The sequence below is a fragment of the Nematolebias whitei genome, chromosome 7, assembly GCF_014905685.2.
Source record: "Nematolebias whitei isolate Nwh7 chromosome 7, NemWhi1, whole genome shotgun sequence".
Lineage (NCBI taxonomy): Eukaryota > Metazoa > Chordata > Actinopteri > Cyprinodontiformes > Rivulidae > Nematolebias > Nematolebias whitei.
In genome coordinates this window covers 8,825,840-8,849,112 of record NC_056504.1, presented here as the reverse complement: position 1 = coordinate 8,849,112, position 23,273 = coordinate 8,825,840, and the positions used below count along the sequence as shown (strand labels likewise).

Below are 23,273 nucleotides of genomic sequence, written 5' to 3'. Positions count from 1 at the left end.
TATATATATATATATTTGGGGTTTGGGTCTCTAATTACAGGTTATGGGTTGGGCTGAAAAGAATTTAAACGGGTTGATTTTTAGGCCCGAATGCAACTCCACCCTGAAGCCAAGAAAAGATGTCAGGCGTCTAACTGGAGTTAAACTGGCCCTTGGTTTGAACCATTTTTTTAAATTATTATTTTGGTTCCCTGAGTTTGGTACATTTGCTTCAAGGTTGCAGCCACAGCTAATTGACTTAAAGCAACACAAAATAACTATGACATGTGAAATTGTACAGATATTTAGCTAAACCTTACTGTGGTAGCAGCTGAGCATCATTCTCTACATGACTTTAAGACTACCTGGTGACTAACACTGTCTGTTAGCAAAATATCTAATGAACCAATAGATGTATTTTAGTAAAAGTCTTGGAAAATAATCACTGAATGTACATACAGCCAATTAATTTTTGGAGTGACGCCAAATTAAGATGACCGCCACAACTACTCGAACTTATTCAACACAAAAATTACTTTCTCAGTCAGTTTTACAGATGTAGAGCTAAATTTGGTGTGGAAGTATCTGAGAGTCATCCTCAACACACACTTCAAGTGCCAACATATCACTCATTCAGATTTGACCAATAAATACTTTATATATCAATTTTATATGATGTTGCTACATTAGAATTAAATAAAACTAGAAAGTTCATGGAGAAACTTTGATGGGGACTGCCTATTTATTATTAAATTCTTATTAATAATAAATATTAACATTAATAATTAATAATATCAATAATTAATACCACTTAGTAATTGTTAATATTAATATATTATTAATTTATTAATGTTATTAATAATTATCATGGCCAATATTCATAATTAATATTAAATATTAATATTCATAGTTATTTATATTTATTAAAATTAATCATAATTGCTGTTAATTATTATTTTTACTAATTAATAATGACAATAGGTAATAATAGGTGCCTTCCATGCATTGCATAATGCACTGCCTTCCTTGCATGTTGAACCAAAATGTCTCCATATGTTACTCAGTTTCTTTGAAAAGTTTTTTTCTATTCATTTCCTATGGGAAATTTGACATCTTTGTTAGCAAAATACGTCGCCATGGTAACTCGAAATGCCAATAAAAGTAATAGCACACATCACGGGGCCGTGCAGGTCGTTTTGATATAACTTTTGTGGGGGTAGACATTGTGGTTCGGGCCGCATTAACGGAGATAGAAACGTAGACTCACTTACGAGGTGTAGAATAATAGGTTGTCATGCACTTGCATGGCAGTCCCCAGTAAAAGGAGAAAAATGACTCTGCAGAAAGCGTGTTGAAAATGAAGCAATAACCTATTTTTAATGTGTAAATCAAATGCTACTTTGTTTTTGTCTTAGCTCTACAGTAAAATTATGTGCTTCCCTGTGAGTGTGTGATGTAAACAGGACGCTGCAGAGGCGACTCACTGTGGAAAGTTGTGTGTGAGTGAGAGAGCCAGAACTGCAGTGAGCGCACCTTGAAGGATTGCTTATAGACATATGTGTCATTTCCTACGTCGGTTTTTCTGGTCTTGCTAAAGAGGATGAGTTCTTGAAAGAGAAAAACGTGGCGAAAGCACTTCTTCTTCCTGAAAGTCACCAGGAACTCGTCCTGACGTATGAGCTGACCCTGCTCTTTCAGATTGACCTGCGGTCACACAAAAGAGGTCAGAGGTCAGTGACAGAGCTGCAGTCAGAAAAAAAAAAGCTTCTCATTACATAAATGTTTATTTCAGCTGACTGGGTTCATCCAGCTGCAGAACATGAACACTGTGAACAAAAGAACACTGAACTCATAACTTTAACAGAAACCATCTGTTGGTCATCAAATGAGACAAAATATCTCTAACTCCAATCAGTTTTCATTTTGGCTTATCAAATAATAGATTTAGACTATTTCTTCACACAGAAACTCCCCTTTAAATGTCCTGGAAACGTGTAGAAATATAAAGATTTATCTTTTCTTCCTCATCCCCTTCCATCTCATGTCTTTACTCCCCACCACACAATCTGGTGCGGACTAAAAAGTTCTGAAAACATTAATCATTACATTATTCAGTACTGGGTTAGGCTTCCTATCATTTAAACCACTTTAAAGGTTATCTTGATATTTTGCTGACTCTAAGCTAAAGCAACTGTTAAGGGTTGATGCTTACATCACAGTTGCGGATGGCGTCCATGGCCAGCAGGTTGTTGCCATGGTGAAGCTGGAAGTGGATGACCTCCAGCGCTGCCTTGATCTCAGAAATCTCTCTGAGTTGTTCTGGTCCACACTCCCTCATCACGTCCTGCAGCAGCAAGCTGTACTTACTGATGCGCTGCACAGGCTTCAGCAAGTAGGACCACAAGTCCATCTTGTCCCCCAGCTTCTGCTGCTTTTGCTGAAACAACAGCAGAGACAAACAGAGCACTGATGTCAGGAGGTGGAGAATCACATTAGGTGCTGGGGTGCGTTTTGTGTTGGAAAGATGTTTGGAAAAAGTGACTAAACTCGTGTTTTTACAGAGGAGGAAGGGTCTTTTAAGTGCACACACTTTTTTTTGTTTCTTTAGCAGTTATACTGTCTGATCTCAATCTGAAAATGTATTTTAACTATCCTTTTATATTAATATCATCTTACAAAATTTATATTTATTTACAGTTATAGCTCTTTGCTATGATTTTACTGAATGAATGTAAATTTATGGTTTACGTCTGTAAAGCAGCAGTCACATGATGAAGTGTCCCTGGGCGAGACACTGAACCCCTCATTGCATCTGATGTGTCCCATCCATGTATGAATGTGATCTAAGGCACTGATTAACCTTGTATAGAGTGCTGTATGAATGGGTAAATGAGGGCACAGATTGTAGTATAAAGTGCTTGACTATCTTGATCAGATAGAAAGGTGCTATATAAGTACAGTCTATTTACTATTTACCATTTTAAATGTATTTTTGAAAATCCTGAAAAAGCTCTCAACTAAAAAATAATGTGTGTATCCAATATTCTTTAACAGTACATTAGTTTATTAGTCAATCTACAATATACATAATGATTTGAACAGAAATGTGAACTTTAGCACAATTTTTCTCCACTGTGGGAACTTCACTCACTGGTTTTGAGAAGACTTATGAGACAAAAAGATCGAGGCTGGAGGTGCTTCTCACCTTGAAAAAAATCTTCCCGTGATTGATGAGAAGACGGTCCGACTGTGGTTTGTTCTTGCTGTAAAGGGCATACAAAGCAAAGCTCTCTCTCTGGAAATAAAGGGAATAAATAAACACCGTCCATCATCATCATTAAAACCTCGAAGTGAGACATAAATACTGTAAAATGTCAAGTATGCAGAAAGTGTGGACTAAGTTATTAATCTGGTATTGGTTCAGTTAATCCAGCCATTTAGTTGCTGGTAAAAACAAACAAAATAAAAGTGTTGAAAGCTAAAGACGCATCATCCAGATGTTAAGAAACATCTGGAAGCTTTCTTTTCAATTGATTAAACTTCTTTATCACGGTTTCAAATCAAATACGGACATTAACGTGAAATTACAGAAAATTGGATGCAAAGCTTAGTGGTTTTAGACAAACAATAACAGCTCTGTCTTGTACGTATCTTATGTTTCTGCTTTATGTTTTAGCCTCAGTGCACACTGGAATAATTTCAACTGAAACTCTGAAGGTGCTTACGTGACGCAGAAAGCTGCGTCCCACTCTGAACGGCTCGACGACGCAGCTCTCCAGCTCTTCCAGGAAGTGGTGGCGGTGAAAGTCATGCAGCTTTTCTAAGTTCCCGAAGATGCTCCCCCTCTGTCCCCTGAGGTCCTGAGGGACGTCTGCTCTCTCCAGCTCGGGGAAGTAGTGCTCTCGGACATAACCCAGAGCTTTGACGTACTCCCTCTCTGTGGACAGCAGCTCCTCAAGGATCTTCTGCACTCTCCTGCTCCACGTGTAGGAAACATGCTGAATTATTATTATTGTTTTAATAAATCTGCTAACTAAGCACAGATGAGCACAGAATCATGCTATTTGTTTAACAGTGTGTATCAGTTGAGCAACATGTAGTTTTTATATATTTCAAAGTGTCGTTGCAGAAACATTAAAGAACCATTTTTACATATTTTGTCCTCGAGCTCAGTGGTTCCCAACCATGGTCCTTGAGGAACACCATCCTGCTTGTTTTAGTTTTTTCTCTGCTCCAACACACCTGATTCAGTGATTTAATTACTTCCTCATGTTCTGTAAAAGACTGTAAATCACCCATTTATTAAAAGCGGGTGTGTCGGAGCAGAGAAACAACTAAAACATGCAGGATGGTGTTCCTCAAGCATCAGGGTTGGGAACCTGCAGCTTGCCATACCATAGAAAAAAGGAGGGAAAAAGCAAACGATGTGTGGCTCCATCTGAAATAGTGCACTATGATTGTTGGTAACAGTTCATCACACAAAGGAGGCAAAATTCACTAAAACTGCAAGAAAAAAACCTACAAATCTGTGAGATTTTAGCTGAAAACATGAGAAAACTTGGAGCTCTTCAGCCCAGGTAGACTTCATCACAGACACATCATTAAAGTTTAATCAATTCACTGAAAGATAGGCTTTGCAAGAACTGCCATTTTGATTTACTTTTTTTTTTTACACAATCACATTTAAGTTTTATTATTTTTATCAGATTTTTCTACAGAATGTTCAACTGAAAACTGAGGATGACACTAATATTTGATTTGTCTAAAACGTTCACATCTGTAGCAAACTAACTCTTCTTGCTTCTACAGTTTTCTTTGTGTACAAATTATACATCAAAATTAGGTCATTTTTGACTTCTTTTATCCAGTGTATCTGTCACCTAAGCTTCTGTAAATTCAACAAAAAAATTCTCCAAATATTCTCCTTTTTTCCCAGCTTGCTCTCGATGAGGACGGATGCTTTTCCCTCCTGCTCCTCCCTCCCTCCTGCTTTGCTCTTTGTCTTGTGATTCCTATTGGAGCCTCTCACTACATATCCTCCGAATTGTAAAAAATGGATCTGCTCAGCTGGTCTCTCAACGCAGTTGATAACATTTGCTTGACGAGAGGACAGGACGAAAGAGAGCCCTCTTGCCCTGAAGGTACACTCACAGCTGGATACACTTTGGATTCCTGGGGTCAGTGGAAGATGATGTCTCTGTCTGTATTGTCCATTGAAGACGTAGAAGCCGCATACATAATTGGATTTATGATAACCAGATTTCTGTTTTTTTTTCGTTGTTTTTGTTTTTGGTGTTGGCACATTGACAAATTCAGAAGATGGTGGCAGCGGTTCTGGCAATTGTAAGACTGCCTGCCTTGTATGAAGGAATGTACTGAGCGGTAAACTCTCAGACTCAGATGTTGCATGAGCTGAGCCATAATTTGGATGCGATTTCTGAGAATCGCAGGCCACTTGCAGCTTCTGGAACTCACTGGCAGGAAGGAATCGACCTTGGAGAAGGCTACAACCATGGTCTGGCAGTGTGACCACAAAACTTGGCTCTTTGGAATCGCCAGTGAGACGTACCAGCAGAACTATGAAGGCAGACATGGAAATTCAAGCAGAGGCTGCCTGACCCAAAATAATTGTGTTATCTGAGTTTGGCTTCCCCACTCGGCCTTGAATTGGCCAGCTATCTCAACTTCTCCTGGTTGTTTATGTGAATGAGAAGCTCCGCCCCCCATCGCTCCCCTCTCAAGGACATCTGTGGATCTGTGTCAAGGTTGATCTGGTTGATAGACACTGCGCCATCTTTATCAGGACTATGGAACTTTCTAGCAGTCTCTATGGACAACTTACTGCCCTTGTCGGCCTCCTCATGCATCAATGCATGTATTATGATGTATTATGATGTCATCACTATGTTGCTGTTTATGTGCTGAGGTCTTTTTTTTTTCAACTCTCACACTGTGTCCCGTCTAGGACACAGTGTGTGATTTGATTTTGTTTTACACCCCCACTCCCCCTCGTGTTTCTTTTCCTTATCTGAAAAAAAGGCTGCGCCTCTCGAGGCCGGCGGCCTCAGTCTCCTCCGTCTCCCCATGTTTGTTTGTTTATGTTTCTCTCAGACGGGCTGTACTGAAATGTAATTTTGCTGTACTTTGCTAAAACCATGTAGAAACATAGAAACTCACATGTGCAACCATCAGTCTTCTGCTTGCTGATCAGAAGTTTAACAGGTCAGATTTGTAGTTTTTGTACAGTGACTGTTTAGTTCAGCCTAGTTTCCAGTCCTTTTCTTCTTGGCTCTCATTAACTTGGTGGTCAGGGAGTGAGAGACACAGGGGCATGGTTACCAGGGTGACCATAATGAGCCACTGGCAGCAGCTTTAACATAATTTTTTTACAGTATGTTGGTTCTCTATGCTCCTGACTTAGTTCAGCAAACTGCAGGCATCTTCTCTGAGCATGTCAGAATATAACTGCCCTTCAGAATTTCTTCTGAAATATTCTAGTGTTAAATACAAATTTATGTTTTTCATTCTTTCATTAAGCCCCAGTTGGAAGCAGGATTACTTACAAAACATTGTCGTTGCTTTCGGTTGGTGTGAGTAGCATCTCTGTCTCCTCAGGGTTCTTAGCAGGAACCACACATCCCCCCTCCTCCTCTTCTCTTTTCGACTCACAGTTCAGGTTCTCCGGCAATAAATTCTCACGATGACCCATGTACAGATTTTGGGTGGGCTGCAGAGTTTGATCCAGTGAGTGTCTCTTGCTGTGACAGTGTTTATGACTTTTGTTATGAGGTGAAAGGTCAGAGGGGTTTATCGCACACATGCCCTCACTTAGAGACCGGCCCAAATGTCGGTGCAATGGAAACTTCTCCCCGTCTTTTGTGGAGTTTAAACTCCTCAGATCTGCCTTGCTGCGGTGCTCTCTTGGCCTCCAGTTGTTTTCTGGAAGGCAGTGGCCAATTTGTGGCAAAACGGGAGACTCTGGTGCGTTTTCAGCTCGTGTTTGCAAATTGGATTCTTGGTTTTTGCTCTCTTTGAATTGGGTTTTATTGTTGTCCGTGCAGCACGCAGCATTGAAACTTTCCTTTGGACTTTCCTTCTGAGAGAGCATCAGAGAGCACTCAGCCTCCCCCAGCTCACTCCTCTCCCCCTCCCTCTTTGCTTCTCTGTGTTTCGCCAGAGGGGTTGCAGCTGTGGTCTGCTGGATCTGCTTCCTATCTACGCCTTTCTTCTTCTGCATCTCCTCAAGTTGCTGCTTAACTTCTTGGCTCTGGACCCAGGCTGCATTCCACACTCCAATCACTCGAGGGGCCCCCGCTCCCATGGCGCAGGCTTTCGCTTTCAGAGCCTGGAAGCGCCGGGTGGAAAATTCACCGTCAAACCTTTCTTGGTACATTTGGAGCGTGCTTAGTGTCTCAGCTGACAGACACCCGTCGTCTGCCTGCATTAAGAAGTTGCTGCATTCCTTGGTCAAGGCGATCACCTAGACAGAGCGAGGGAAATATAACAAACTTAAATCCGGAGTCACTTGAGCAGAGAAGGAAAAGGATTAAAAACAGGAACATGCTTTACTGAAACAAACCTTTTCACAAAAGCTGTACATTTGCACCAGTGGATCCAGTTCCTTCTTCTTCTGCTCTGTGCGCACCATAAAGTCTTCTACATTAGATCTGAAGGTGCCGACAAGTGTCCGAAAGATTTCTGTTGCCGGACTGGAGCTGCAGTTTCCAACAAGCTTCTCTGCCTCTGTCACCAGGCTCAGGGCATGCTGTTGCTTTCCCTAAAGCAAATAAGGTGTTGCAAATGTGTAATTTTTAACACGTACTGTGTTCATGCAAAAACATTTTCAACAAGTGGCAACATTGGGCAAAAATATGGATATTTAACATGCAACGTTTTATCATACCTTGGATTCAATGAGAAATAGACTAAAGTCCTGCAACACCTTTTCAGTGCGCACCTCAGAGTCATTAGTTGTGTAAGAGTTCTTCTCCAGGCTTTGTTCACCTTCTGAGCTGAACCACATCCCTGCCTGCAACACAGAGAGTAGAAGTGATGCAGAGTGTGACCGGCTTTGGACTCAACAGGCCATTAATGAGAAACAGTAACATGTGGATAAAAGCAGACCAGCATTCATAACCACAACGTTTCACCAGTGGGCTTTAGGTGTGTGTGTGATTGTGTGTGTGTGTGTGTGTGTGTTCAAAACAGTAGTGATAAGGATGAAAGAACCAAGGGTACCGAGATGATTTTAGCTTCCATCTCCCTGAGTTTAAGGAGGAACTCCAGCTGCTGCAGGGACTCATTGGATCTCATCACCAGTGTGTGAAGCTTCTCCTCCACCTGATTGTACAGACTTGTCACAGACTCCAAAGCATCTCTACACACACACAAATAAAAATAAAAATAAAAAAACAGACAAAAGGGTGACCAAAAATGCTAACACTGAATCCCAATCTGAAGGGCAACTTTTGAAATTGTGCATTAAGGAGCAAATGGATGATTCAGCATTCATGTTGTGTAAGTTGAAAGTATCTTTAAGTATATTTTTTGTAATCTAACTACTTCTGTAAACTTTGTGCTGTTTTAGTCATTCAGTTGGTTCTGCCATCTCCATCAGTTCAGATTGGCATGGTGCTATGACTTTTGTTTTCTGTAACATTTATAATCTTCTATATAATTACCTTAAAAAAAAAAACTTCCACAGAAATTCATTTAGATCTTGTCAGCAGACCTGCTCTCATTTTTGTCTTCACAGTCTATGTCTAGTTTTTAGCTTATGCTACTTTTACAATAGCTTTTAGCATTTTGCTACTATAAGCTAGCCCTTTTCTACGCTACATTTCTGGTTAACATTTGCTGTTTCTGGCTAGCTTTTTGCTACTTTTAGCTTTAAAACAGCCTTTACTACTTTAGCTTTTTGGCAATTTTGTGATGCTTTAAAATTTCAGCTACCCTTTTGTAACTTTAGCTTCAGGCTAGCCTTTTGCTGCGATCGATGGATCACTTGATTGATCAATCATTCGATGGACGGACGGACGGACAGAATCAAACTGTGTAAAGTAGTCATATTCTGTAAGTGCAGTCTAGTGTGTGTGCTCCGTGCACCCACACAGATGTTTTCACACAGCTGTCACATTTACAGTCAGCATTTCATAAGAGCTGTGAGGGTGGAACTGAGCTTCTTGTGTAAGCTCTCCTACATGCCATTTGGGTTTGTTTTACTGTATCAATTGTGGGTTGAAACAAATCCACCACTCTTCCTTTTTCTAATAGAAATGTCCATAAATGTTGGTGGCATGTGATTTCTACAGTTACATCAACCTCACATCTGATTTTAGAGTCTAAAATCTGAAAAAAGTCAAGGCCATTATGGCACTGAATTGACCATGTGAATAGAAATCAGACCTGACACAGGACCTGAGAGATGCATGATTGCTCATGTGTGACATTTTCAGCCTTCTTGTTGGAACAAAATTTATATTTTGTGTGTCAAACTGTATGAATGTAGGCATTTTTTAATAAATTCTGCTGATTAAATAGTTATATGTTGTGTTGTGTAATAAAATCCCTAAGAATTATAGTTTTGTCACCTTATTTGTTATCTGCTGACACAACGCTAAAGAAAAAAGAAATAATCAGTGATGACTCAAGACTTTTTCCGTCAGTTCTGCATTAAACAGAACCATGTTGTCACTTGCCTTTTATTAATCACTGCATGCTTATTTAAAACAGGAAAAAAATAATTATAAACACAATAAAACACCTGTAGTCCTCTGACTGGGGAAATTTGAACTCTTCTTTTTTCATCCTGGCCAGTAGCGTTCCTCCTTCCTTTTGCAGAGTTACCAGTCCAGCATCTTCCAGCACCTCCTTCATCAAAACCCTTTGTTCCTGTATGCTCTGCTGCACCTCCTGCAGGAGCAAAGCAACAAGGAGTCAGAGTGTGAAACGTGCACCACAACAGACCATCGTCTCAACCTGAACACATCTAACCTGAGCAGTGTCCAGCTGTTTGTTGCTATCCAGTTTCTTGATGGCATTTTGCAGCAGACTGTTGGCTCCTCGCAGGTCGGCCATGAAACACATTAGTTTCTGAAAGGATGTAAACACAAAACATGATGCACACAAACTGTAAGTCGACAGACTGAACAGAAAAGAGAGGCGCTTATACACATGAAGCACCATTAGTTAAGTACACTATTTCTCAATTGTTTTTTTTAGGGAACTGCATGAAACTGCACATGTTCCAACCATGTCTCATTTAGCCTCCATAAAAGGCGAGCGACTGTGTAATCTCTTCTGTGTGTGTGTGTGTGTGTGTGTGTGTGTGTGTGTGTGTCTGTGTCTGTGTGTGTGTGTCAGTAAATCGCTCAAGAACACCAGATGGATGTTAATGAAACTCTAAACAGTTAACCGTTGAATATACATCTTGAGGATATTTGGAATCAGACAAATTTTAACCAACGAAAAGACAAATGGCTTCAGTTGATTCAAGTTCATCAAATGTTGATTTGAAATTTGGCCTGGAAGTAGCTGAGAGTCATCCTCCTCACATACGCTGAACACCAACAGATCACGCACGATTTCAAACTTTGGCATGCAATGCAGTGGGAAATATGCATCCCTTTATGAACTGGTCAAGAAGCAAGGTCTTTGATATATATTTTTTTTAATTTTGATCTCAAACGAAACGCCTGCAACAAGTTCACACGTTTTACTTGTTTTCATCCTGGTGTCAGAGTTTATAGTTTCAGTTTGTCTGTGTTCTAAGTTCTGTCTTGACTTAAGGTTTTCCATGACATAATCTGATTATTATTTGTGTTTTCATCCCTCAATTCATTCTCTGTGGTTTCAGTTTACCTTCTCTGCTTCCCCTGCACATCAGGTTCTTATTTCCTGATCATGATACCTTCAATGTCTGTCATCTTCTCTCCGCCGTCCCTGGTTTTCATTTGCTTCTAGTGAAGTCCTCAACAACCCTTTGCTCCTGTATTGTTTCACTTTTTTCCAGCTCTTGTACAACCTATTTATTTATTTATTTTTGTTGTAAAACAAGAACTTTACTTACTTATCCTGCCCACCTCCTTCCTTGCTGTCTCTTAAACACCATCTAAAGAGCAACTGAGTAAACTGAGTACTGATCAAATGAAGGAGATGGAGTCAAAGTAAGGTTTCTCCACAGACAGAGAGAGAAACTACTTTAGAGGAATGTTCATTTTAAAGTCCGGTAACACAATCTGTGAATTGCTCAAGTACACAAAATGTGTCCTACTTATAGGATGAGCTAAGGTTTTAAATATTGTGTTATCTTTAAATTATGTATTTTAAATCTGCTGTTTGGCACGTCAAGTTCTTGCAACTATAAAAAAAATGCCTTGACAGGTATAAAATAAAATCCTTTAGCCTTTATCACAATTAAGCCCAAATAAGTTTTTGCCAACATTGTGAAATGTTTCTCAAACTTTCCCCATCCTTCAACTCTATGCTCAGCTGCTGAAACAACTTAGTTTTGACAGTTTGCTTTCTTGAGGGAACACTTTAAAGAGACCACTGAAGAAATCCTAACCAACTTTGCATTTGTCCAAAAAACATGAACTTATTTGTTGGATTGGAAAGTTCAATGATGAAAAAGAGGACTGGCAGAGCAAAACACAAACGTGTGTTTGCTCAGACACAAAACTCACGTATAACTAATCTTGTCTTACGTCTGAATAAAGAGTTGATGTTTGCAGCTTTTCTTTTCACCTGGGTGTCTGCTCATGCCTCAGAGGGCAGCTGGATTATCTCTGTGCATGTAGAGATAAACTAAAGTGATCTGTCTGCTGCAGGAATGCAAGCAGCAACACAAGAACATGTGCAGGTCGTTACATTAAGAAGTGTGAGATGTTCAAGGGTTATCTGAAAAATATGCTGGTAAGGCATTTACAGCCATACTTGAGAAAAACATTTTGTTCAAGACACTGGATTCATATATATATATATATATATATATATATATACAGTATATATATATATTTTTTTTTTCTAAGATCTTTTCCAACCATAACGCACAGTACGCATATTCTAATATCATAAAATACAACATTTTGAATTTGCAACTTAGTTTACTTTATAGAAATAATGTGTCTTTACTACTAATCAGTGGCCATTTTATCCTCTTTTTGGGGGGTGCTCAAGTATCCTTAAATTTTAACTCAGCACCCCTGAAAAATAAACTTTTTTTTTTTTTTTAACTTCATTTAAAAAAAAAAAAAGGCAGTTCTTGGTTTTGTGTTCTGTTTATTGCATTTATAATTCAATGCAATGATAATAATAATAAAAAAAATTTAAAAGGTAACACAGATCATTGTAATACTTGTTTTATTGACATAATGACTTTAACTGCTGGATGTCCGGTCCCTGAGCTGCTGCTTTCAGTAACTGTTGCCCCCTGAGCAGTTTAGTTGAATAGTCCTGCTTTAGAGGGTGGAATACAGTTTATTACATTTCCAAAACATAAACTTAGTCTGGAAAAATGTAAAAGCTGATAAACCTGCAGCCGACCTTATGAGCAGCTGAATACAATGGTGATAAACAGGAAGTACCTCATGTTCATACTGCAGGTATGCTTAATGCTTAAGGCTAGTTGTACTTTGTTTTGTGTGTTTTATATGTAAATATATGCTGTAACTTCTGGTTACATAAGTTTCATCTTTGTTATGAGCAGTTAACACTAAACTGATTTTGTACAAAGCGTTAGGTTGTGTAATGTAAAGCAGAGCGTTGCGTCTATAGCATCTTAGCTAGCGCGTCTGTATTGCACGCTGCTAGCTTAGCGCTACTTCTTGTTGTGTCATTAACTCTAAAATAGTTATTGAATCGAGTGTTTACTTATGTCGGTAAACGTAAATGTTTAACAATCTGTTAAAATACACCAGAATGCAGGAAATGGCATCTACTTTATTCAAAATGTTCTCGGGGAGGACCCTCAAACACTCCCATCAGGGTGTGCCACCCCCTATTATGAATGCTTCTGATGCCACTGGCCACCACATTGTTCAAGACAAGAGCCATTGTCCGGGGGCTGAGCACCCCTAAAGGTCAGATTCTAGAATCGCCCCTGCTTCTACTCAGGGCGAGTGTTTCTATAATACTGTACCTGATGGAACTGCAGCCAGACGGTGTGATTGTAGGTAAAAGTCCCGCCCAGGTCAGAGGTCAGCTGGGAAGCTTCCACCGTCTTGTTCAGGGCTCTTATCGAAGTCACCGTGTCAATCTAACCACCAGTACAAACAAACATGACGCAAGCATGTAGCACTCTGAGGTAGTGCTCAATTAGAACTGATTTAAAAATCAAAGATGGATGACCTGCAGGCCGGGATGTTTCTCAGGTCGTGGACAACAGTCTTTATCTGTCAGTATGACTATGCTGTGAACAGCATGGAGAGCTTGTTCCTGTGTCAGGCAGAGACAAAAAGTCAAAATAAAAACAGACTGGCGCTAATTTCATTTAATCTAATTGTATTCCATGTGGCGAACACTTTTCTCCAGTGTGATGAACTTGTCCACTAAATAGCTACAACAGACTGGCGTTAATGGGACTTTACACAACAAACTAAACTCCTGCACTTTTCATTTATTTGTTGGCTAATCCAATCCTGGTAGGCAGAACTTTCCGAACGTGTGTGTGTGTGTGTGTGTGTGTGTGTTGTTTTAACCTGCGCCATCAGCAGTGCTTTGTAGAGGTGAAGTGGAGGAGGCTTCTTCCGCGCATTGACGACCAGCGTCATTCCCAGCTCTCGGACATCTTTCCTACTAAAACATGAGGTCGCGTTAAGGCGCACTGGCGCTTGACCACTTCATCATAACACTCTGCTTTTAGGCTTGAGCTGTTCATCTCAGCACCCTGCTCTACATCCCCGATGCTTTCGCACAGACCTCCTAATGGCCTCTTCTCGACTAGTCTAAATCAGACATGACTGCTAATTCTGGTAAAGCCCCACATACCAGACAGCTGGCAGCCGGCCTGCCTGCAACATACTGCTGTGGTATGTCTGCTCTGGTGACACTGGGAGGTCAAGACGGAGAAATAACTTTTTGAATGTGAAGCTCTACATTATACCCAGTAATAACTTAAAGCCGTTCATTGTACTTCCAGTTCTGTTCAGAATGATAGTACTGATCAGGGTGTAGATACAGAAACTGTTTGCAGTCATTTTTTTTTTGCAGAGAACAATACACTACATGTGGAGCATGCGTTCTGAATCTGAAAACATTTCGAACAATATTTTGCTGCCCTCTTGTGGTTGGATGTTTTACTAAAGGTCCACGGGCAGTGAACATCTGCTTTATTGAACTTTATTGACTTCACTATTCTTATGTTGATCAAACTGAACTCAGACTAATCTGCATCACTAAATCCTTGTACCTTGGCATGGAGTGCATGTACAGCAGTAATTCACAGACGCTCTGTGCTGACACGAGAGGGGACATCCACTCCTTCCTGTCTCCGTGGATCTCCACCACCGCCCTGCCGTTCCTGTCCCTACTGCCTGTGTGCGTGCAAGACAAGGAAAAAGTTATTTATTTCTCAAAAAGGCACAAAGGCACTGCAAGTTTGGCCCAGTGTGATCTTTTTCCAGTTTTATATATATATATATATATATATATATATATATATATATATATATATATTTTTTTTTTTTTATTGGCTTTTTAAGTTTACATGCAGGGATGTCCAATGTGAAGACAATTGCAGATCTCATCATTTCTGCACTGCCACTGCAATGCAAGTCCTATAAACACTGGAAACCAGTGAGTAACTGCAATGGGACATTTTATTATGGTGGCTATAAAAAGGAAGTGACCTCAAATAGCATCAGAAGTGCAGTTATGTTGTTATGAACAACTGTATAACTAATTTTAAGTAAATATCCATGTAATGTAAAATTGATGGTGATGTAAAGGTTTATAAAATAGTGTTTGCATGAGCTGAGCTTTCTGGGTATTAGAGCTGAGAAAAGATTCACTTTGGTCTTAGCTGTGTTCAGATGTTACATCATTAGTTCTGCCAGACTTAAACTTTATTTCTCCAAAGGATGTTCAGCGAGCCATTATATATTAACTGTTTATAATGTTTTCACAAATCCCTTCTTCAAAAAGGCTGAACTATTCCTTTATTCTGGTATTCTCTCAGGTCCCTGCAGCAGCTGTTTGCTAACAATAGCATATACAACTAGTAGAGCTCAGCCACTAGAGGGGACCACAGCCCAGTCAGCACCTCCTCTTCTTGCAACAATGAATAATAACTTTTTGTAACTAGCAGAGTAATCAGTGCAGATTACCTGGTAAACAAATGATGCCCAGTTCAAGGAGACCACTGATCTTCCTGAAACCACATTCTTCAGTCTGTGGGGGCTGCTGAGAGTCTGAACTTGTCACAGGAAGATGAACTTGTGAAGTAATCTGATCTTCTGTTCTTAAGAGGAGAAGTTTGGATCCTGGTCCAATGACGTTGGATGGAGTTTCACCTCTGTTTGAATGTGAATCTGTCAGGAGACACAAACGCCTGCGTCAAAACGTGAGACCAGCAGAGCTAAAAAAAAAAACAGCAAAGAAGATAACCAAAAATGAATAAATGCTGTATTTTTGCAGTGATCTTTGCCTTTTTATTGTTCTCATTTATAACTTTTAACCCCACCGGGCTGCACTAACCATGTGCAGCTGCACAGCAAACATCCTATTAACATTTTAAAAACTTTCTGTAACTAAACATGTCAGCAGTGTGGGTATGGGGTGCCGTTTGTAAAGTTACACAGTCCAAAATTAGCAGCAATATTTTGGTTTATTTAGCCTTTCATAAGAAATTTTTTTTTTTCCAAAGTTATATTTTCATCATGTCATTCATACATTTATAATTTATATAAATAGCTAAATATTTAGTTTACAAACTAAATACTTAACTTGCAAGTTAAATAGTTAGTTAGCAAGCTAAATATTTGGCTCCACACTAAATACTTAATTTAAAAACTAAATGTTTATATTCAATATAAATGTTTCATTTACAAACAAAATATTTAACTTGCAAGTTAAATATTTAGTTTTAAATATTTAGTTAGTGAACTAAACATTTAGGTGTACATTAAACACTTAATTTCCAAGCTAAATATTTATTTTCAAAACTAAATATTTAATTTCCAAACTAAATATTTATTATCCAAGCTAAGTATTTAATTTCCAAATTAAACATATAATTTCTAAGCTAAACATTTAATTCCTAAAATAAACATTTAATTTACTAAGTAAATATTTAGCTCGGACCTAAATGTTTATTTTCCAAGTTAAACATTTAATGTCCTAAATAAATATTTAATTTTCTAACTAAATATTTAGCTCAGACCTAAATATTTATTTTCCAAACTAAACATTTAATCTTCAAAAATAAATATTTAATTTGCTAAATAAATACTTAACTTGCAAGTTAAATATTTAGTTAGCAAATTAAACATTTAGCATGGACATAAACATTTTAGGTTGTAAATTAAATATTTAATTTACACTTACACATTTAGTTTACAAACTAAATATTTAACTTGCATGTTAAATATTTAGTTTGTAAATTAAACATTTAGTTTGGACATAAACATTTTGTTTGTAAATTAAATATTTAGTGTGTAACTAAATATTTAACTTGCAAGTTAAGTATTTAGTTTGTACACTAAATATTTAGTTTAGAAATTAAATATTTAGTTTGGAACAATGACATTTATAAATGTTTGAATAACATGGTGAAAATATGACTTTGAAAAATAAAAAGCTGTTTTTTTCTTATGAAAGGCTAAATAAACCAAAATATAGCTGTTAATTTTGGACTGTTTACTTTTACAAATGGCACTCCATACCTGGGTTCTAAGCACTTCTTTGACTTTAGACATCCTAATTATCCTCCTCTCAGGGTCCACAAAGCCTCGTCTGTTTCTATCTATCTCTTTGACAATTCATGTCAAGCATGTCTCCACTCAAGGTCCCAGCATGGTCCTTGGAGGACAAGCACATCGAGTGAAGAAGACAGAGACATGTCCTCCTTGTTTAAATTTCTGTCTCTCTGCATTGAAGGAATGATCCGCCTTTTCTCTTCCACCCAGTGGCTTCAGACCCTCGCTTCCACTGGGGTGCAGAGTGTCATTTCCGTTCACTTCCTTGATAAGAGGGATGACGTGAATGCGCCCGAACTGGCAGCAAACTCAGACAGCAGTGGGAGAATTGCAGAAGGAAGATCAGGCTAATGTCTGATCTCTGACCTTTTGAACCATCTCTCTGAAGAGTCATTATGAGGCTCAAAGGAGCTCATTCTCTCAAACTCCCAGTCACAGTCCTGTTTGGCTTGAGTGGTGCGAAACTTAGAGCAGATCATTATAAACGATTGTGTGGGAGGATAATGATGAAAATGTGTGCATGTGTGTGTGGATCAAGATTTAAAGGAAATATAAAGAGAATTAACCAACAAAAAGCTGAAATATAAATATCTTATCTCTGCTCACCTTTTTTGCAGCGTTTCTGTTTTTCCAACTTTACAGCCTCCTGATCCACTTCTGCACCTGTTCCCCGTTGAATTATGCTTGTGATTGATTCGGGACAAACGTCACTTTGGCTCCTGTTGCTGAGTTTATAGAGAGCCGGACTCCCTGTGGGCGTCTCTGACACGGTGGACAAAGACCTCACTTTAACTTTGTGTTTCCCAGACGGTTTTACAACCTCCCTTTTGTGGTGTAATTTAGAATCCCCAACAGAAGTTGTTGCTGACACGTCTGACACTGGGTGCGCACAGTGTCCTAATTGCTGGGAAATGAGCGCAGTCTGAAATTTGTCACTGTGGTTCAAACCAGAGGTCGACTTTAGGCTTATAGACGAGTCCTTCATGAGGTTTTTGGTTTCACAACTAAGAGGAAGACGACAGCATCCCTCAAACTGACTGGGTTTGTTGCTTATCACAGATCTTTCACAGTGGTTACCTAAGTTTCTTATGTTGTCTTTCTTCTGGCCTTCACATGTACCTCTGGGTGCTGCGTCCCCCTCCTCACACAGCCTCACCTCTTCCAGGGCAGACAGAAGGTCTACATTTCCCCTCTCAAAAGTGACTGGATTTCTCAGTGCTGCTACGTAAGAGTCTCTGTACCGACAGTGATCAGTGAGCTCCTGCTCCAGGTTTCTGTGGCTGCACGGCATGCAGAGCTCCCCTGTAAGCTGAAGGCTGCGTCCACAGGGGACAGTATTTCCAAGTGGTATAGGTGGGGGCAGTCTTACTGGTTTGACTAAAACTAAGTTGGATAAATTTCCATGGCTGTCTCTCTGCCTAGCAACTAACTCCTTGTCTTTGGTGATGTCCACCAGGTCTACATAATCCCCCTCTATCTCGTGATAGTTCAGACTCTCCCAGGTGTTTGGAGAAACCCAACCCACAGGTTTGATTAATGGTTTGGGGACTGGTTTGGGAGTTTGTCTTTCCTGATCCATTTTCAAAAGCTTGGAAGAAGAGTGTCTCAGAGACGCAGACATCCTGTCTTTTGTTGAAGGAGCCACAGCCTCAACCGGAAGGGTGGACGAGTTGAAGTGGATAGGCGCTGAGGCCCATCGAGACTCAGGAGGTGTTTCGTCACAGGTGGGCAGGATTTTGGGCTTGTCTAAGAACTCTGGGGTGGCGATTTTAGCCCAAGGCAACTTGATGACACCTTGGTCTGTGCAAAGCAAACAGCGTGACAGAGGCGTTCCTCGACGTCCCTCGTTTACGTCCTGCAGCCAGTCCTCAGTGAAGAGGCAGGGGTAAGAAGTCTCGGGGATCGGGGTTTCTTCAACTTCTCGACATCCTTCCTCCAGAAGGGTTTTTAGGACAATCCGCGCCGCCTGGTCACCAAAAGGTTCCACCTGGAGATAGAAGTCGCCAGGACGCAGCAGAAGAGGGTTCACAGAGGCTAACTGGACAACTGTTCTGTCATGGAGACACAGAGGCCAGCCTTCACAGCGGAAAACCACATCAGAGTAGCCGGCCTGAGAAAAAGGACAACCATCATTAATACACTGGAATACAGAGACTTTTTTCAGTTCTCATTTTAGTTTTAGAGATCCTTGGAAAACTAAAAGACCTGCAAGCTGGAAAAGAAGTGTCCTAGTTTATTTTTAAGAGACAATAAGTTAATTTAACATGCTGGAGCTGAGCCATTCAGTGCTTTATATTTAATGTAGATGTTCCCCATTTTACAAGATTTCATGGCTTTTTGTTTATTTTAATGATACATCTTGTCGTTAAAGTTTGTTTTGTGAAACTTTGTGTTTTGTTGCCTGTTTTGTCCAGAACACTCTTGTAAATGAGATTTTTAATTCCAATGAGTTTCTCCTGGTAAAATAAAGGAAATAATAATACGGATGTGTGAATGTGAAGGATTTATTATTATTTTTTTTTTTTGGGTATTCTGCTGGTCATGGAAAGCCAGTGCATGGAGGCTAAAACAGGATAAATATGGTCTCTTGGAGAACAACCTGTCAGTACTCGTGCTGCAGTGTTCTGAAGAAATCTGACTCTTTATGTGTTTAAGACCTGGAGTTGATAAGAGTCAACTGGTCTCATAAATCAATAAAGATGTGTGTCATCATCATAACAATGGAAGTGCATGTTATATTTAATCATTCCGGTCCATTTCTTCAAACAATGGTCCTTTAAGTGAAGGACGCACTACTTTTTCACACCCTTTCAACAGAACCCCACTACAAAAGATGTGAACCATCCCTTTTATCAAGACTTTATTTGAGTTCTGTACCAAAGAACTAGATTTTTTCAAGAGTTCTTTGAGAAATAGCAGAGTCCTTTTTAAAATAAATACCTGTCTGAAATAAATTAGCCTTAACTGAACTTCCTTTTAATGAACTCCTGCTTGTTATGGTACTTCTAGAGAAAGAAATAATGTATGCATGCAAAGTGCCTTGTAAGAAACTGAAGAAACAATTCTGAATAAACGCAGACGTGTCATTTTTAACATGTTCCCACTTACACATGCAGCCTGTTGGACGCTCTCCAGCAGGTGTTTGGAGGGAATGAGGAAGTCCAGCAGGCACTGCAGAGCATCGCCGTGGTATCGTTCATCAATGGTGCGAAACAGCTGGCTCAGGACGATGGGCGCCGTTGCCTCAAAAGGTGGGAAGAGGGCCGAGAGGGCGCTCTGGATAGACAGGTCCAGGGATTCTGGATTCTAGAGGGCGTAGAAAGACGAAGTCACGTGAGTTTGGGTTTTTTTTAGAACTGAGTACAACTAAACAAAACCAAAGATGAGCCCTAAAGTTTAAATTATATACAGACTGTAAAATAAAGGTGTTTAAGACAAGAATGTTCAACTAGTTTTAAAAATTGCGCAAGAAGCAGCATAAATCAGTGAATGATTAAAATAATGTGTTTAATGAGGCCTTAAAATCATCAGTGCAGTTGAAAAAATACAAAACTGCTTGGTTTAATAAAACCTGTGCAGACATCATCGTAGCTTTTCCAAAATGATCTGAGTGAACGTGTTCATACAGGTTTTTTGAATGTATTTATATACATGTGCACAAAATGATCCAGAGCTGTCTGTGCACATGGATCACATGCACACTGTGAAGTATTGTGTGTGTCAAATATTGAAAATAGTAGCAAACAGGCAAAAAGCTACAAAAAAGCTACAAGTTGTAAAAAAAGTAGCTAAAAGCTCACAGTAGTGAAGAGCTAACTAAAAGCTAAGTGGAAAAAGGCTAGTTGAAAAGTATAACAGGCTAGTTATAAAAGTGGCAAAATCTTCATTAAAGCTAAAAATAGTAAAAGTGGCAAAATGTTAGCTAAAAGCAAAAAGTAGCCAAATGCTAGGTAAATGCTAACAGTAGCATAAGACAATAAAAACAGGGCCAGTATGCTTGAACAGACTTGAAATTTAACTAGATTTTGAAAACCGATCTTAATTTCCACAGGGAAGATATTTGTAAAAAAAAAAAAGTTGCATGATAGGCAGAAAAGTTACAAAAAAGTAAATTTATAGTACCCACGTTCTGCATTTATGAATGTCTACAATAGTGCAAAATGTGCAGAAGTAGTGCTGGAAAACAAAAGTTGTTTGAAAAAATAAAAGTTGACACCAGTGTAAATGCTGAATCAGCATTTGTACAACAAATCCACATTGTCTGAAACACATCCGACATATTGTGTTTGACTCTAGCATCTGGTGCTGTATAAGTAAAGCATTATTAATTATTCATTATTTGTTTCAAAGTAATCAGGACTGTTGGAGGCTCACAGAAACGGCTGTTCAAAGCCGTTTTTCTTTCTTTAAAAACAAAGACAAATACTTCCTGCACTTATTTCTCTGTTCCTTCCCGAGTTCAGTCCTGAGCTCGGAGGAGAATTTTTACAGTCTTGGCAGCTGAGCAGTTGAACCAGCTCCCTTTCTGATTTACACATCAAACAGTGAGCAGGACTATGACTAACGAGTAAAAAAAAAACAGATGAAAGTGGTAAAACTGTGTTTGCCATGAAGGTCAGGGAAGCAGCAGACACAAAAGCACTATTCATTCTCAGCTGTAAACTTTATTTACAAAAAAATAAATATTCCAAAGGAGCAAAAACAGATTGCTGTCCTTGATTTAGACACCTTCTTACCCAAACATGTCTTATGGGACAATATGTCTAATAAAAAAACAAGCTTTGACGAGAGACAAATGAAGCCACACACAGAAATGGACTAAATGTGGACACAAATGAACTTTAACCAGGTCTAAATTCATTCTAATGTGCACAATATGATGGATTTTTCCCCCAACTCTAAAGTGCTTGGAATAACTTGAGAGCAAGTTGCTGGCAAAGGTAACAGAAAATACAGTTTGTAAACATATTACAGATTACAAGTCATTGAAATGAGGATGTCTGCAAAAATATGGCAAATCATTTTGATAGCAGTAAGAATAAGAAGTAAAAGCTTTGCTTTTGATTAAAAAATAAAGAAAACTGAAGTAAATGAAGGTTGTTAAAGGTCCTTAAAAATCTAAATAAGTCACAAATGAATATCCAACAAACTAGCTTAATTTTTCAAGTTCAAGGCAAGTTTATTGTCATTCGCATCACATGTGGTACATGAGGTGGAACGAAATTATGTACTCCGTGACCCAGTTACACCCAAAAATAGCAAAAATATTAAGTATAAAAAAGAAACAGTATACAAGGATCTAAGATATACACTAAGATATACACTAAACAAACACCAAACGGTATGCTAAAAGATCTAAGATATTCAATTCATTCAACCTTTATTTATACAGGTTAGTCTCATTGAGCCTCGAGGACTCATTTACAAGAGAGACCTGTTTTAGAGTGATGACAACAGCCGACAATTTTAAAAGAAGGCAAATAGATTGGGGAAAAAGTGAATAGAAGATGTTAAAAAAAACAGCAACATTATAAAGCAATGTAAAATACTAAAAACATATATGCTAAACACTAATAATGTAAAGTAATACAACGTAACAACAGCAGCCTGAACATGAGTCTGTGGTGAGCAGATGGGTACGAATGAAGACAGCAGCATGAGATAATCAGCAACATGACATAATCAGCAGCGTGGATAATCAGCAGCACAGATAAGTCACACATCACCAATTACAGTGTCATCACAGTGATTATCCTGGTTGGAGATTCATGAGTCTAACAGCCTCAGGGTAGAAGCTGTTCCTCAGTTTAGTGGTTCTACACTTAATGCTCCTCAACCTCCTTCCTGAGGGGGGCGGGGCAAAAAGTGTGTGCTGGATGAGTGGAGTCCTTCATGATGCAGGTGTCCCTCTTCCTGCATCTAGAGGTGTAGATGTCTGTGATGGGGGGGAGACTGACTCCAACATCTTCTGTGCAACCTTCACCACACGTTGATGCTGGAGCACAGGATGCTCTCCACTGCACACCTGTAGAAGGAGGTGAGGACTGAGCTTCCCAGACCAGCTCATTTCAGCCGCCTGAGGAAGTAGAGTCTCTGATGAGCTTTCTTGATCAGGCTGGTGGTGTTGTTGCTCCAGCTGAGGCTGTTGTTCAGGTGTACACTCAAGTACTTGTAGCCGGAGACCACTTCCACTGCATATTTTCCAGGTAGGTGTGTTTGCTCCATCTGAAATCCACAACCATCCCCTTTATCTTCTTCACATTGATGTGATGTGAAGGTTGTTCTTCCTGTCATTAAAGTTCATGCTCAATAATCCAAATAAAGAAATCCAACAATATATATATATATATATATATATATATATATATATATATATATATA

At 39.2% G+C, this 23,273-nt stretch overlaps 1 protein-coding gene across 1 annotated transcript in view; it reads right to left on the bottom strand.

Annotated features, from left to right (window-relative positions):
- Nucleotides 1-1,512: 1,512 nt before the first annotated feature.
- The window catches only part of quo (quattro), a gene marked incomplete at its 3' end in the record, with an annotated part of 38,574 nt that continues 16,813 nt past the window's right edge, over nt 1,513-23,273 (bottom strand). Inside the window, 17 exon segments of the mRNA XM_037678603.1 lie at nt 1,513-1,683; nt 2,192-2,416; nt 3,185-3,274; nt 3,705-3,954; nt 6,543-7,459; nt 7,559-7,756; nt 7,883-8,008; nt 8,218-8,356; nt 9,743-9,891; nt 9,973-10,071; nt 13,118-13,234; nt 13,327-13,413; nt 13,677-13,770; nt 14,387-14,510; nt 15,303-15,506; nt 17,499-19,002; nt 20,001-20,198. Of these exon segments, the coding sequence (XP_037534531.1) occupies nt 1,513-1,683; nt 2,192-2,416; nt 3,185-3,274; nt 3,705-3,954; nt 6,543-7,459; nt 7,559-7,756; nt 7,883-8,008; nt 8,218-8,356; nt 9,743-9,891; nt 9,973-10,071; nt 13,118-13,234; nt 13,327-13,413; nt 13,677-13,770; nt 14,387-14,510; nt 15,303-15,506; nt 17,499-19,002; nt 20,001-20,198 (4,692 nt within the window).